At 38.5% G+C, this 15554-nt stretch overlaps 1 protein-coding gene across 9 annotated transcripts in view; it reads right to left on the reverse strand.

Annotated features, from left to right (window-relative positions):
- MACF1 (microtubule actin crosslinking factor 1) overlaps positions 1–15554 on the reverse strand; it is a 331345-nt gene that overhangs the window by 145619 nt on the left and 170172 nt on the right. For all 9 annotated transcript variants that reach the window (XM_079776973.1, XM_079776975.1, XM_079776977.1 and 6 more), the window contains exons 21-28: positions 13479–13631; positions 12280–12434; positions 7908–8034; positions 7186–7369; positions 6573–6742; positions 2199–2377; positions 1439–1577; positions 656–849 (exon numbers count right to left, since the gene is read on the reverse strand). In XM_079776973.1, the coding sequence (XP_079633099.1) occupies positions 656–849; positions 1439–1577; positions 2199–2377; positions 6573–6742; positions 7186–7369; positions 7908–8034; positions 12280–12434; positions 13479–13631 (1301 nt within the window). The remainder of the gene's footprint in view (positions 1–655; positions 850–1438; positions 1578–2198; positions 2378–6572; positions 6743–7185; positions 7370–7907; positions 8035–12279; positions 12435–13478; positions 13632–15554) is intronic.

The raw sequence follows: 15554 nt of genomic DNA on the forward strand, positions 1-15554 counted from the left end.
TACATGCCCTTGACTGGAATCAAACCTGGGACCCCTCAGTCCACACAGGCCGATGCTCTATCCACTGAGCCAAACCGGTTAGGGCTACTGTTATTTCTTATAACATTTTTGTTACCTAGCTAGCATTGGAATAGTAACTCAATTACAGAGAATCAATCCAAACTTATATATGAGTTACTATAACTCCTCTCCCTATATATCTGCCTACCCAGCCTAGCTCCAGATAAGTAGTTTTCGATCTTTCTTATTCAAATTAGTCATCAGAAGTAGGATCTCAAGTTGTAGGGATAAAACCAATGAATTAGCAAATGAAAGAAAGCAAGAAATTCTGCAAAGGCCCACTATGAAAATGGTTCATATTTAGATTCAAAGCTAGTAAAGTGAGGCCCGAAACCCCGGTGCTGTCCCTGAGAGAAGATCACCAAGTCCTCTTTCCATCCTATTGTCATCATCACTTAAGCAGGTACGATTCGGACACAGGAGAGGCACTATGATCATCACTGCCGACTCATAACAAAATTCATAACACCATTTCATTTCTACCTCTCCCTATCAATTCCTACCTTTAAACACGAATACACAGATATAATTCTAGTTTTGTTTAAAATCTAGTCCCTGACCACTAATAGGAGAAAAGGGTAGGGCTACCACTCACCGGGTCTCAAGCTGGGCAATGACCCGGTGCCAACGTTCCTGTAGCTGGGAGCCTTTTTCCTGGTAGCGCTCCAAATCCAGGTTTCGCTCTGGGGTCAGACGATTCAGCTGCTCTGCCACCACCTTGGCCTTGGCAATTTCCTCATCCAGGACTGAAAACACTGAATTCTTATCCTTGACATCACTAAGCCAGTGCTATTCAAAACAAGCACAGCAATACAAGATTAAAAATATTCCATGCTGAGGTAAGAAAGACTCAGACTAAGGTAGACAACAAGGACATGTCACATTATGTCTGTGATTCAGAAGCTAGACCCCATAATGTCTGTGCCAGAAATGCCTCCATGTCCTCAAGCACACGGGGCAGCCAAGGGCAGGCAGTACAGTAGAGAGAAATGTGCAAAGAACTTGTGTTTGGAACCTGGCTCTATCACTTACAAGCTATGAAACCAAGTAATTCATTTAGCCAATCTGACTCTTGGTTTTCTTATCTATCTATTCTTTGAATACATATTAAAATATATTAAATATGACATTCTTCCCAGTTCAAATGCAAACTTAAAACCAGTGTCATACCATCCAAAACTATATTTCTCTGCTACCTCAAAGCCCTGGATATACAGGGGTGGGCAAAATTAGATTTACAGTTGTAATACAAATGAATAATACAATAATTAATAAATAATAATACAAGTAGAAACTCTGTCTTTCACATACAACTGTAAGCCTACTTTTGCTTACCCCTGTATTAAGTCAACCTCCTAAGAAACTCAGAGCAACGAACCCGTAGTGTAGAGCGATGGGACTCCAGAGCTGAGAGATCTGCTGGTACTGCTTCTTCTTGACTCAGCTTGATCTCATAACCTTTGACCAAGAGTTCAGCATCCTGAATGCTACGCATTAAAACATCGATTGTCTTGAGCCTGTGAGGATAAAATCACTTTCATTAACACATGAAATGGGCTACAGACCTGGAACACTAAGGAGAAGTTCACAAAACATAACTGTAAAAAAGCAATTTCATAAAAATAAGAGAACATGGTATATGTGGTGCCAATTTAAGCCAATTCAAAATAAAATTCTAGGTGGCAGTGGGACACACACACACGTGGCAGACTCTGTGAGGCCAGAAACAACACTATGAAGCATCGACAATCTGCTTCTCCTCAAGGTCACAGTTGGAGATAGGCAGTTAGAGGGAAGAGTTTCAAAGACTTGTACGTAGTTTACTTAAATATTTACTTTTTATTCTTTAGTGTCCCTTTTTCTTTCTTGCTTTCTTTCTTTTTTTTTTTTAGAGGTATCTAATCAAACAGAAATGGGGTACAAAAGAATCCTAACACTGCAAATCAACTCTCCACTGACATTTGTTCAGTGGAGCCCAAATGTACCCACTCCGTACTTGAACTAAAGCCATGGTCTCTTATCATGGGTACACGATCTTCAAGATCTGCAATCTCTCTTGATTGAAACACTCCAGGCACCTCCCCTTCTCATCCCAATGGAAACATTGCCATTTGGACCCAAGTCCTCAGCTCACTCACTTATTCAGATAGACGGTGGAGAGACCATACACACGGTCCATTTTCTCTACCAGCAGATTGAGTTCTGAGTGCAGAGTTGAAACACTTGAACCAGATGGGGACTGATGAAGAAAACTGTTGCATTTCATGGAAACAGCATCCAAGTCTGACCTCAGTTGTTGCAAATTGTCCTGGGTATGCTGTCAGGAACAAGACATACAGCAAAGATAAGAGAGATTAAACAAATTAGGAAGAAGTCTTTGTAACAGCAAAATACTGGAAGCCACCTAAATGCCATCTATAAGAGAGTGGTTGAATAAACTCTGAAACAGCACTGCAGGGGGGGAAAGGGGAAGAACACACACACAGTAATTTCTGAACAATGTATCTGGACTGTTAACATACTTTTAGGCGAACAACAAAAAGAACTATAAGTAAATGTTGAACTCCAGTTAATAGGTTTGTTTTTTGTAGTAATAAGACTTAGCAATTCTAAAAGTACTCTCTGTACATGTAAGAACTGAATAATAAGTGAATTTGCTAAGGATAATATCAAGTAGGTTTTTCAGTCTTGGGGAAGGGAAGGAGGAAAGGTTAGAATAAGCCCCGTGGAACTGGATGGAGATAAGATACATATAAAATCATAGATGCTGTTGTTGTTTTTGCGTGTGTATGTGTGTGACAGACTGATACTGATATACTTTTGTGATATATTTATATATACATACTCACACATATGTATATTTATATGTACATGTATAAATATGTGTGTAAAACATAGGAGTGTGTTAGTATGTGTTTGCATATGTGTTTTTAAGTATGCACTTTTCTAGCTCTATCTGCTGAGCAGTCCTAGAGCAATGACATCCCAACAACGGTGAGCACACTCAGCACCCAAATCTTGGTTTCTAAATAACATTCTCCTCCTAAAAGCAGCAGGACTCCTTGGAGAAATGACTGATCCCAGGGTTGGGGCTAGCTAGGGCAAGGTGAACCTGGAATATTTTGTTTTATTAAGAATTAATAAAGCACTTAAAGAATAATGATGACATGTTAAAATGACATAGGAACTAGGAGTGACATCACCAAAAATGGTGGGGTAAAAACCCCAAAATTCCATCCTTCCATTAAAGCAACAATTAAGCTGTCAAAAACACTAAAATGACATAGGAACCAGCTTGAAGGGGCTACCAATTACTAAATTTGGAATATTTTGAACATCAAAATAAAGGTAGTAGCAAACTACAAACCACTGAAAAAAAATATGAATTCATCAGTCTATCTATACTGACATAAAGGAGAGAGGTGGGGAGGCAAGCTCTTTCCATTTGATAGAATAGAAATTAAATACTGCAAAAGGAATGACAGAATTAGAAAATGCCTTTTTGGCAACAGTCATACTAATAATTATTCAGTCAAGAGTCAACAACAGCCTTAACCGGTTTGGCTCAGTGGATAGAGCGTCGGCCTGGGGACTCAAGGGTCCCAGGTTCGATTCCGGTCAAGGGCATGTACCATAGTTGTGGGCACATACCCAGTGGGGGGGGGGGGGGGGTGCAGGAGGCAGCTGACCGATGTTTCTAGCTCTCTATCCCTCTCCCCTCCTCTCTGTAAAAAATCAATAATATATATTAAAAAAAAAAAATAAAGCCAACAACTTATGCTAAAACTAGTTGGTGAAAGTTTGCCGTAAAACAGGATATTTACATAGTAGGCTCAAAGTATCTCCCCACAAATTGATAGTAATTACAAAGGGGAAAATATCAACAAGTGATAAAAATTATCACCAGTAATGGGACAAATCAACATAACATGTCTCCTGAGTATTATTCACCAAGGACACAGTAACACTTCTGTAGTATTCCTACCAAATATGTGTAACCTATTTCTAATCGTGAAGAAGTCTCAGATAAACACAAATAGAGGGACATTTTGCAAAATAAAAGGCCTGCGCTATTCAAAAATGTTAAGCTCATGAAAGACTATAAAAAATAATGGTTTGAGGGCATGTTCCGGGGGTAGGGGAGGCCGGGGGAAGGTCAATGGGGAAAAAAAGGAGACATATGTACTACTATTTGTAATACTTTAAACAATAATAAAAAAAATAATGGTTTCAGGTTAAAGAAATGTAAAGAGATATCACAACTAAATGCAATGTGTGATACTGGATTGAATCCTATACCAAAATTACTCTTTTTTTTTTACAAGGGGAATAGGGTGGGTTGGGATGCCACCCCAAAAAGGGTTATTAGGTCAACTGATAAAATTTTAATAAATTCTTACATCAATATTCATTTCCTAATTTTAATTATTGTCCTATGGTGATATAAGAGACTACCTTATTTTTGGAAATGCACACTGAAGTATTTAGGGGTTAAAGGACATAATTTCTGGAAGTTTCCCTCAAGAAAGAAAATATTATGTATACATAAATGTTGAAAAAAATGTAAAGCTAATGTAAAAAAAAGTTAACATTTGGGGAATCTAGGTGAAGGATAAATCTAGGTGAAGAATAAAAACTTCTGTATATCTGAGCCCTGGCCCATGTGGCTCAGCTGGTTGGGCATCATCCCATACACCAAGGGGTGGCTGGTTTGATTACTGGTCAGGGCCCATGCGTGGGTTGCAGATTTGATCCCCGGTTGGGGAGTGTGCAGAAGGCAGTGGATTGATGTACCTCTCAGATCTCTCTCTCACTCTTTCTCTCTCCTTTCTCCTCTCCTTCCTCTCTCACACTGATGTTTCTCTCTGTGTCTCTCTTCCTCTCTCTAAAAGTTAATGGGAAAAAAACAATACTTTTGTATATCTGAAACTATTTCATAAAAAGTAAAAAAAAAAAAGGTAGGTCCTTTAGAAGAGCTGAATATTAACCTTCATCTCCTAGAATGTTTTATTTTGTAGGCACAAATAGATTTCGGATCATTACAGAAAAGTAAAACATTTCAATATAAGAATTACAGGTTCATATATGATTCATATAGGTAAATTAGATCCCTCTAGGCCAATGAAAATTACACTGCCCTCTCAACCTCCTCTTCAAGCTTAAGAAAAATTAAGGTAAGAAAAAAAAATGACACCTCATTAGCCATTCTTTTCATTCCCTTAAAGCTCTCAGATCAAATCTAAGGGTTTTTTTTGATGGTAGATTTTCATTAAATGGTAAGTATTCTGTGAGTAAGATCCTGGAGCAAACAGGCAATAAAAATATGGAATGCTTCACAAATTTCTGTGTCATCTTGTACAGAGGTCATGCTAATTTCTGTATTATTCCAATTTTAGTATATTGGAAAAGTGAGCACCAAATCTAGTATTCTTCACAGAGCTCTCTCATACTACCCCAAGCAGAAATGTTCTATAACACTCTAAATTCCTAGAGCAATGTTAATTGGAAATATACTAGGTGCTATCTTAAAACCTCTCTCTCTCTCTCTCTCTCTCTCTCTCTTTTTTTTTCTGTTAATCCTCACCAGAGGATATTTTTTTATCCCCACTGATTTTTAGAAAAGAGTTGGAAGGGAGGGGAAGAGACAGAAAGAAACATTGATGTGAGAGAGACACAGCAATTGGTTGCCTCCTGCACATGCCTCATCCAGGGCCTGGGATTGAGCCTACAACTCAGATATGTGCCCTTGACCAGAATCAAACCCGGGACCCTTCAGTCTGCGGGCTGATGCTCTATCCATTGAACAAAACTGGCTAGGGCTTTACAACCTCTCTTATACTGAAGTTTCTTGTGACTTAAACATTTTATTCTTTTTTTAAGTACACTATACGCCAAAAGCAACTTTTCTTCGCATGCCTTTGAGCACTTAATAAAGCAACTAGTATTTGCTGCTTTTACTTCAAGAATACTACCCTACATTTTTATAGCATTTTATTTTTCCAAAAAGTTTATTATATGCACTGTTACTTAATTTTCAAAACAAGTCTGTGACTCACATATTATCTCCATTTTATAAGAAAGAAAACTAAAGATGAGAGTTAATTTGCTCAAAGTCACAGAGAAAGTGCACTAAAACTCAGAGTAGAATCTGATTCTTTAACATTTTTGAGTCACATAGCTGGCAGTAACCATGTAATAGAAAGTAACATACATATAAGAGAGCAGAGAGCATTTCCACAAAGCAGTCTTTAAATACAAAGCCAAATGCAGCGCTTAGAGCAGCTCACCAGTCTGCTTGCCTTCCCAACCGTGTAGGAAACTAATTAACATTCAGCAATACAGTGGGAGCTGAAATCAAGCTTTTCCATCGGTAAAGGCACTTACAGGCTGCCGGGAAGTAGGATCGCCATGAGTCTATTGCCTTATTCTTAGGACCCATACTCTCTTGCTGTCCAATTCATTCTGAAAGCATTTACTGTGCAACTAACACCCCCCTTTCTCTTAGGACTTACCTCTTGCTCTGCAATCCTTAATGCACTGTCCTGCCGGGCATCTTTGTCAGTCCCAGAGCTGGCTGGGGTCTGAATTCGTTTGACTAGCCTCTGTTCACACTCTTCTAGGCGCAGCCGGATATTCTTCAGCTCTGAAATGTACATCTTGGCTACAGTTTCCTCTTTGTCCTCTGTGAATACACAAGCACAGAAGACCATTACGCACCACAGTAGAGATCAGCAAGTCTGGGAAAAACAGACTCACCCTCAGACAAGAGGGTACCAATGGTTCCAGCAGACCTGATATTCCACCAATGAAAGCAAGGCCTTAAATGGGGAACCTATTGCCTGATCCTAAAGTCCCGGAATTATATGACTATATAAAGATAATTATAAATATTATCTTTCAGGACTCAAACATGTTATTTCCACAAGAAAATGTGATGGGTTGATTAGCAATAAAGACTAAAATATGGCCTCTTCTTCCATGATCTGAATTCATCTCTACGAGTTTTTCTCTCTCAAGGTTTTAGTGTTAGTGGTGACAGTACTTTCGAGTTTATTTCAGGGTCTTGCAGCACCCTTCAGAACTCTCATTCCACCTGTACTCTTCCTCTTCCCAAGGCACACACACCATTCTCCATGGATTTCATCAGGTGCTGGAAGTGGGTTTTACAAGCCTCCACTTCCTCTTCCAAACGCAGACGGTCCGCCACGGAGAAGAGCACGGAGTCCCGGCTATCCTGCAGGAAGTCTTCATAGTGGGCCTGGAGGGTCTTCATAACTTGGTGGCACTCCTCTGGTGTTGATAACCGAAGCTAGACAGGAAAAGCCAGAAAAAAATGTCACTAGAATGGGAACATAACACTTTCTCTCCTTTTTTCTTTTTTTACATTTAACATAGACACAAAATAATGTACAAACCATAACTGTAATTATGCTGGTTTTTACAAAGTGAACCTTCCACGTAATCAGCACTTAGGTTAAGAAGTAGAACAGCACTCGCACCCCAGAAGCACCCTTTGCACCCCCTTGGACATAACCCTAATACTGGCTAATTCACCATACTCCCCTGCTACATACACTTGTGCAAAAGAGATGCTGATCCTGCAGTGAGAAGCCTACAACCTTCTCCTTCTGCCAAGAAGACCAAATATGTTATTTCATCAGGAATTTCTTAACCATTCAGGCTTCTGTTTCTAGTTCCTAAGAGTTTCAGGCCCCTAACCCTGAACCAGTCTCCCTGATTCCATTTTATTCTGATTGGGTGAGTAGGATCTCAGCGATGAAAAAAAGTTCTTTCTGAAAAAAGCCTGCCAGTAGGATGTGAGCCTGGGGTGATGTTTTCACAATTACCTTTTCCAGGTTCCAGGTCTTTACAAGGTCGAGGTCCTTCCTCAGATAGTTCCAGGAGATAAGGCTTTTGGTGTTGACATGTAGCTGATGCCAAAGGGCCATCACCTTCTGATAAGACTGCTCCACTCTAGGAACAACACAGAACCTGGTTATAGCTTTTCTAAGATTTGAGACCATCTCAGAAAAAAATGTGATTAGCAGAACTGAGCTTATATGCTGAGCAGAGAAAGGCAACAAGCCAAATACTTTAAAAAAAAAATGCACAGCATCTTTAGAACAAAATTACTTGAGATCTCATACAATCTCATTTGCTGCATTATATATATTATGTCAGCACACACTTAGCAATCTCATAAATGTTACCTGAATATAACATCATTACAAGGGTTAGAGGGAGAAAATACTCAGAGAAAGCAATGGCAGAGAAAATTAGAGATAAAATAATCTCATTTGGAATTGTTGAAAAATGACATCAACACTTAAAAAGTAATTTGCTATGTTCGGTATATTTACAAAACTGCTAAAATGTTTAAAAGTTAATAGCAATTAATCATCTGGTATATAGAGGGAAACTGCTTGAGAAGATTTTTTTCTCAAGCATCCCATGCCTAATTCAGTCTCAATTTCTGGAAGACAAACTCACAGATACACAGACACATGCAACAAATACCAAATAAGCTTGAATTGAGAAATGTGAGATATTAATATAGGATGAAAAACTAGAAGCCAGGATTATCAGTTAAATATAAAAGACATTAAACTCATTAGTTTACTAGAGGCCCAATGCACGAAATTCATGCAAGGGGCTCGGCCCTGGAAGCCCCAGCTTCGTCCAGAAGGTAGTTTGGCTGTCTGGTCTAGTTAGCACATTATGCTTTTATTATTATAGATCTTCCCTTTTTCCAAAAATCCCACTAAAATATCAGCAAAGTTGAAATAAAAGTTCAGGACATTTCAAAGAACAAAAACACAAAGAAATATAAAGCAGAAAGAAAATTAGAGAATCAGTTCAGATCAAATGAGAGTTCTTAAAAGCAAGAGCAGTACATAGAGAAGGAAATAATTAAATAAACAATCCAACAAAAATTTCCCCAGTGCTTAAAGATGTGAGTTTGCAGTTTGTATTCAGGGTAAGCACAAAGATTCACCTGAGGACAGAGCATCTCCTCCAAAGATTAAAGACAAAAAGGATTTCAAAAGCTTCAGAAAGAAAAATATTTCATTCAAAAGGTTAAATTATCAAACTGATCTGTATTGTGACTGTAGTGGAGGATACGCAATTCTGTGCATCTGTCAAAAGCATAGTACTGCTCACTACAAAGGGAGAATCTGACAGTTTTGTAAACTTAAGAGAAAAAAAAAAGGAAGATAGAGTTGGGGGATGAGAAGAGATAAACCAAATAACTTATATACTTATATACATAGCCCATGACACGGGCAATAGGGCAATAGACTTGGGCGGGGGGGGGGGGGGGTAAAGGCTGGGAGGAGGGGGTGAAGGGAGGGGGATGGGATTTTTCTATAACACTATTATCAATAAAAAATATATTTTAAAAAAAGAAAGATAAAGAATGAGAATGCTACTGTACTTCTCAACAACAAACCTTGGAAGATAGAAAACAGTGGAACAGTGTCTTCAAGGCTCAGAGTGAAATAACTTTTAAAAGAATTTTATTATGAAAATTCGTAACTGACCCATTCATTATGAAGAGAAAAGAAAGACATTTTCAGATATGAGAGCTCTCAAAAACTTTACTTCTCATGGACTTTTTCTCAGTAGGCTCCTGGAGAGTGTACTCTCCTAAACCAGGGAATAAATCAACAAATAAGACTTGGTTTCTAGGAATCAAAGGGTCCACACAGAAGAGAGACAAAGCAAGTCTTCAGGGTGAAGATGAAGGGAAATGCCAGGGAGGCAGTACTGAGGCCTACACAGCAGGTTCAGACTGGAGAGATGTTTCCAAGAGAAAATAATAAAACAAAAAGTACCTATAGTGTTTGGCCAGCCTTTTACAGTAATGTAGTAAAGTTTGGGAATAAATTCATAATATGCAAATAGACAACTAAGCAAACTTAAAAACAAAACAATTATTGGTACAGCCACTATGGTAAACAACCTGGTGACTTATCAAAAAACTAAGAATAGAGTTATCATATGACCCAGCAATCTCTCTTCTGGGTATCCACCAAAAAAAAACTAAAAAATGTGTCTTTTTTTTTATATAATATATTTTATTGATTTTTCACAGAGAGGAAGGGAGAGGGATAGAGAGCTAGAAACATCGATGAGAGAGAAACATCGACCAGCTGCCTCCTGCACACCCCCCACTGGGGATGTGCCCGCAACCAATGTACATGCCCTTGACCGGAATCGAACCTGGGACCTTTCAGTCCACAGACCCGACGCTCTATCCACCGAGCCAAACCGGTTTTGGCTAAAAAATGTGTCTTTTGCAAAGACATATGCACCCCTATGTTCATTGCAGCATTACTCACAATGGCCAAGACATGGAGACAACCAGTGTCCTTAGACAGAGGGCTGGATAAAGATGTGGTATGTATACACAATGGAATACTACTCAACCATAAGAAAAGATGAAATACTACTATTTGTGACAACATGGATGGACCCTGAGAATATTATGCTACGTGAAATAAGTCAGTTAGGAAAAGCTAAGAACCATGATTTCACTCATCCATGGGATATATAACAACTCGTGGACACAGAGAGTGTGATAGTTACCAGAGGGAAGGGGGTAAGGCAGAAGGGGGCCTAATATATGGTGACGGAAGATGATTTGATTTTAGGTGGTGGGCACATGATGCAATATACAGATCCTGTATCATAGAAATGTACACTTGAAAACTATATGATCCGATTAACAACGTCACTCCAATAAATAAAAAAATTTTCTAAGTTATCAACTCCAGCCCAGCCAGCATGGCTCAGTGGTTGAGCACTGACCTATGAACAAGGAGGTCACAGTTCGATTCCTGGTCAGGGCACATGCCCGGGTTGCAGGCTTGATCCCCAGTGTGGGGTGTGCAGGAGGCAGCTGATCAATTATTCTCTCTCATCACTGATGTTTCTATCTCTCTCTCCCTCTCCCTTCCTCTCTGAAATTAATAACAATGTATTTAAAAATAAAAATTATGAACTCCAAGAAAACAAAAAGTTATACAAGAAAGCAAATGAAAAAAAAAGCAAATAAAATAATTTACTTATAATTATATTCAATCACCCACTCATTCTTTCTCTCCTTTAACAACCACCTACTGAGCACCTACTATGTGTCAGCAATGGTTCTAGTGCTAAGGCTACAGAAATAAACAAAACAGACAAAAACCTCTACTCTTTTGGAACTTCTAACAGGAGGGGGGAGACAATAAACTAACATATAATCTGTTAGGTTGTATTAAGTGTTATGAAAAAAATTAAGATGAGTAAAGGAGACAGAAAGTGACAGGCAGTGAGTGGGGGTGGGTGGTAAGATGAACTGAATGAAGCGAGGGAGTGAATCACATAAATATTTGAAAGCAAGCAGAGGAAGTGAAAGGCCTGAGGCAAGAATATGCTTGTGTTTGAGAAACAGGAAAAAGATGAGGGTGACTGGAGCTGAGCAAGGAGAGTGGCAGAGGATGGATGAGTTTAGAGAGGAAAGACACAACAGGGGTAAATCTCACAACCATCCCCTACAGTACTGTGTGGCTCAGCTATAAGCCATTTAATATAATAACACAAAAATACCAGTTTAAACAAAAACTATGGCATAATTACATTTGGAAGATGGGAAAAGGAGAAGTTTATGCAGGTATATGTGTGGCAAGTTAAATGTTAATATCCTAGAGTAGGAAGTCAATAGATAATTTCTAAAGTTGAAAAAAATCAGAAAATAGCAGAAAAATAATCACATTATTTATAAATTTGGAATTAAAACCTGAAAAATCTGTTCAAAGAGTTAAAAATAATTGATACTTGGAAGCAGAACTCTGGGGTGGAGAGGGTAGTTGGTAGTTTTTATTATAGGTGTTTTGGTATACTTCAACTCTTAAAAATATATACATATTACTCTAATAAAATATAAATTAAAGAAGAAAATTAGCTGTCACTACATAAATCAATCTTCTGAGATTAAACTGTTTATAACCAAGAACTTGTTTAAAAAAGAGATATATATCACCAAATATATCTCAATTGAAGATAAGCATTTACTGAAAATTTACTATGTGGCTGGCAGTCTAAGTCTTGATATCCTAATAGAGGATCTTTCTCAAAAGAAACTTTAAATTTAGTTGCTCTGTTCAAGGAGATCAGTTCTCCCAGGTCAAAGAGCAGAGGTGGCAGTACAGAGTGGCAATTGAGCCAAGTTACCTGCTGGCCATCTCAATGGCATCCTTATTGGGTGGAGGAATGAGGAAGCAGACAGATGGGACCATGGCCTCATTCCCTGTGGGGCTGATCACTTTCCACTTGGTCCTCTGGGAATTATCTTCTAAAACACATTCATCATTCTTGCAAATAGTAATCTGAAGAGACAGATTTACAAGTTATTGCTAATGGATAAATCAACAAACCATTATTACCTGGCACCTGATCCCAAGGCTACAAAATCCTCAAGAAAAATCATTTTGGAGATCTGCCATCACTTAGTGAGAGTCCCTAATTCTGACAAAAAGATATCATGTAAAAATACACAACACAGGAAAGGTTGTGGACATCAAATAAATCCAGGAAGCAAGTGTTCATGAAATGCCTGTTACATGTCAAGTAACTCAGTGAATGAAGGGTAGAAGGAGACAGTAAGACCTCCAAGAGCAATCTTTCATACATACAACCATTAGAGTGAAAATTAAAGGGACATGAGTACTCACAACTTTGCTTTTGATACTTCCTCCTCCTCCCTTTCTGTTGTCCCACCCAAATCCCTGAAAATGTTTAAGTAGTTGGAATCACCAGTTCTTTCTCTTGGATGATAAGTAACCAACAGTATTACCCCTATTTTATGGACAGAATTGAGACAGAAAAGTACAGAAAAAGTCACTCATTCTTTTGTATAACAAATATTAATGGAGCCTACTATCTACCTGGAAGTATGCTAGGCCACTAGAGATAAAAATGGAGAAATGTTAAGTTGACAAACATGGTCTATATTCCACATATTCTGGTGGGATATACAGCTACAATACTAAATGACACATGCAATTTACTGAGAATGCACAGGAGGGACATGACTCAGTCTTGGCTAGAGAGGTAAAGAAAAATTATTCAGGACCCTGAAGCCACGTTAAGGAATTCAGACTTTCTACAAAGAAAAGGGAATTGCTGTGGGACTTAAGCAGGGGAATGACACTTGTTTGTAAGTGCTGGTGGTAGGATAAAGAATGCACTGGATGGGGGTGGGGGGGTAAGATGAACTGAATGGAATGATCCAAGTGAAAGAACCTTGTTTAAATTCTAAATGTTAAAAACTCTAGTATTTGATCTTTCCTCATTATCATAGCCCTAACCGAAGGCTTCCCTTCTCCCTTCCCTTCCCTCTGGAGACAGAAATATCCTTTCCACCTCCTTACCTCGATCTGCCGGTAATCACAGATGGCCTTCACAGAAATGGTGCTCTTTAGCACATGGTCGGGACTGCGTGGCTTTAGCTGAACAATTGTTTTTGATCTCCCGACAAGACTGGCAACAGAACTCTTGGACTGTATAAGCTGTTCCTTTTCATCCTACAAAGTGAGAAGAAAATCAGAAGGACACTGTTGCTCCTCAGGGTGGCTAACAGAGAAAACTGAGTGCTCTACTTGCTCAGAGAATGTCACTTCTCAGTTAAATGATCCTTGGTGGAGCCATCTTAGAAACACAAGGACACAGAAGAAAGGAGAGACTGTTTTTGTCTTCTACCAGGTGCTTTTGTACTCAAATTGTGCAGTTTTCTCCCTGTGCCCTTTCAATTAACCAACCATAAAGCAGCATGCAAAATAACAAAACATAAAACAAAAAAAGAACGTCTAGCTGCCAAATACAGCTTTAAGTTAGCAAAGGATTTCCCCAAATAAGTTCAGAGAACATAGAAGTTAAAAACAATAATAACAACTATGTTGTTATTGTTGTTATTATTCAATTTTTCACTGGTAGAAGCCAGTTCTTGCCTTCTGCTTAGGAGAAGCCAGAGTTAAGCTCTTTAAGTTTTTAAAAATAATTATATCTACCACAAATGTTTTATGGTAGTTTCTAAAACTGAATCAAACTTTCTCCAGAAAGATCTTAGGTCTTCAACCAACAATCAGTGCAGTTGGTGAAGACATCATGACAAATGATTTAGGATTTACCTTTTAGTATCTTGCTGTGCAATAGCCATGTAAATTTGATAGGTTTGAAAGCAGTACCATGCAAAATTAAAACTCTCAAGTCTCTGCAAACCCAATTATCTTAAAAACTAATGAACCTCTTGTCAACAAAATTGGTAGCAATCTACTGCCAATTCCATTAAAGTAAAAGATTAACCAGGATGTTTCAAGCCCATTTTGAGGTATAAAAACTCCCCAGAAGAGGGCTTTCTTAGGATGGAAGTAGATGTAATGAGAATAAAGAGTTAATAATGTTAAGAAATGCCATTAAGGAATTAAGAATATGCAAGTAAAAAAAGAAAGAAATGCTTAAATAAACTACCTTTGCCTGTCCCAGGGAGCATGATTGGAAGAAATACAACTTTAACTTATTAGTTAAGAAAGAGGAATGGAATATATCAGGGAGACAGCCACACGGTTCCATACTTGAGAGCTGGTCTACCCATGCCATTTTCCTTGCAATAAAGAAGTCAATTTCTGTCTAACCCACAGCCAAACATCTCAAACTCCAGAGACCAAGTGCTCAGCGTGGTAAAAGTTCTGCAAAGAACCAGATGCCAGGACAGATGCTCCCGAACCTGACGGAAAGCTGAGGACAAGCTGAGGAGCAGACCCAGGTGACTCCATGCCCAGATGATGCCGCCAACCCGATGCCCCTGACCTGGAGAGGAGGGAACAGAGCAGCGACCCTCGAGAAGAGAAGATATAACAATTGCAGAGGAGTTACCCTACAACAGGAAGGTACTCTGTGGGAGGGAGGAGATAATAGCCAAGGATTATTATATTCCTCCTTCATACTTGAAGTACCTCCAAGAGAAACATTCTAGAGACAACATCTGAAAATCAGCTTTTTACCCTTCATTCCAAATTAATTAAATTAACAGATTATTTGCCCAGGTAAAACACTGAATGTAAACCCATTCATAGGTTTATAATACCTGCAAATATATTTTAAAAATTAACTAATGCTCACAAATGCCCAAGTCTCACCCACACAAAAAATGGCACTGTTTGGTATTATTCTGCTTCCTTTATAGTTGTCTGTTGAAATGTGACAATTCCCTGGCTTCTCATACAGAAAAAGTAATTTCCCTATTACACACATATTTCTGTCTTACTGTAAGATGTACCTTGAGCCTTGCCTTGCCAACTCTATGTAATAATACATTCAATAAATGCAAGTAGCCCTGCTGCTGATTTACACCAGCACTCCTGAAGGAATAGCTCATTGGAAGAAATAAATATAAAACTGTTTTGGATTAAATACTGAATGCAGTAATATTTAAAAAGTAAATATTGCTA

The sequence above is a fragment of the Cnephaeus nilssonii genome, assembly GCF_951640355.1.
Source record: "Cnephaeus nilssonii genome assembly, chromosome: 7".
In the NCBI taxonomy this organism is placed as follows: domain Eukaryota; kingdom Metazoa; phylum Chordata; class Mammalia; order Chiroptera; family Vespertilionidae; genus Cnephaeus; species Cnephaeus nilssonii.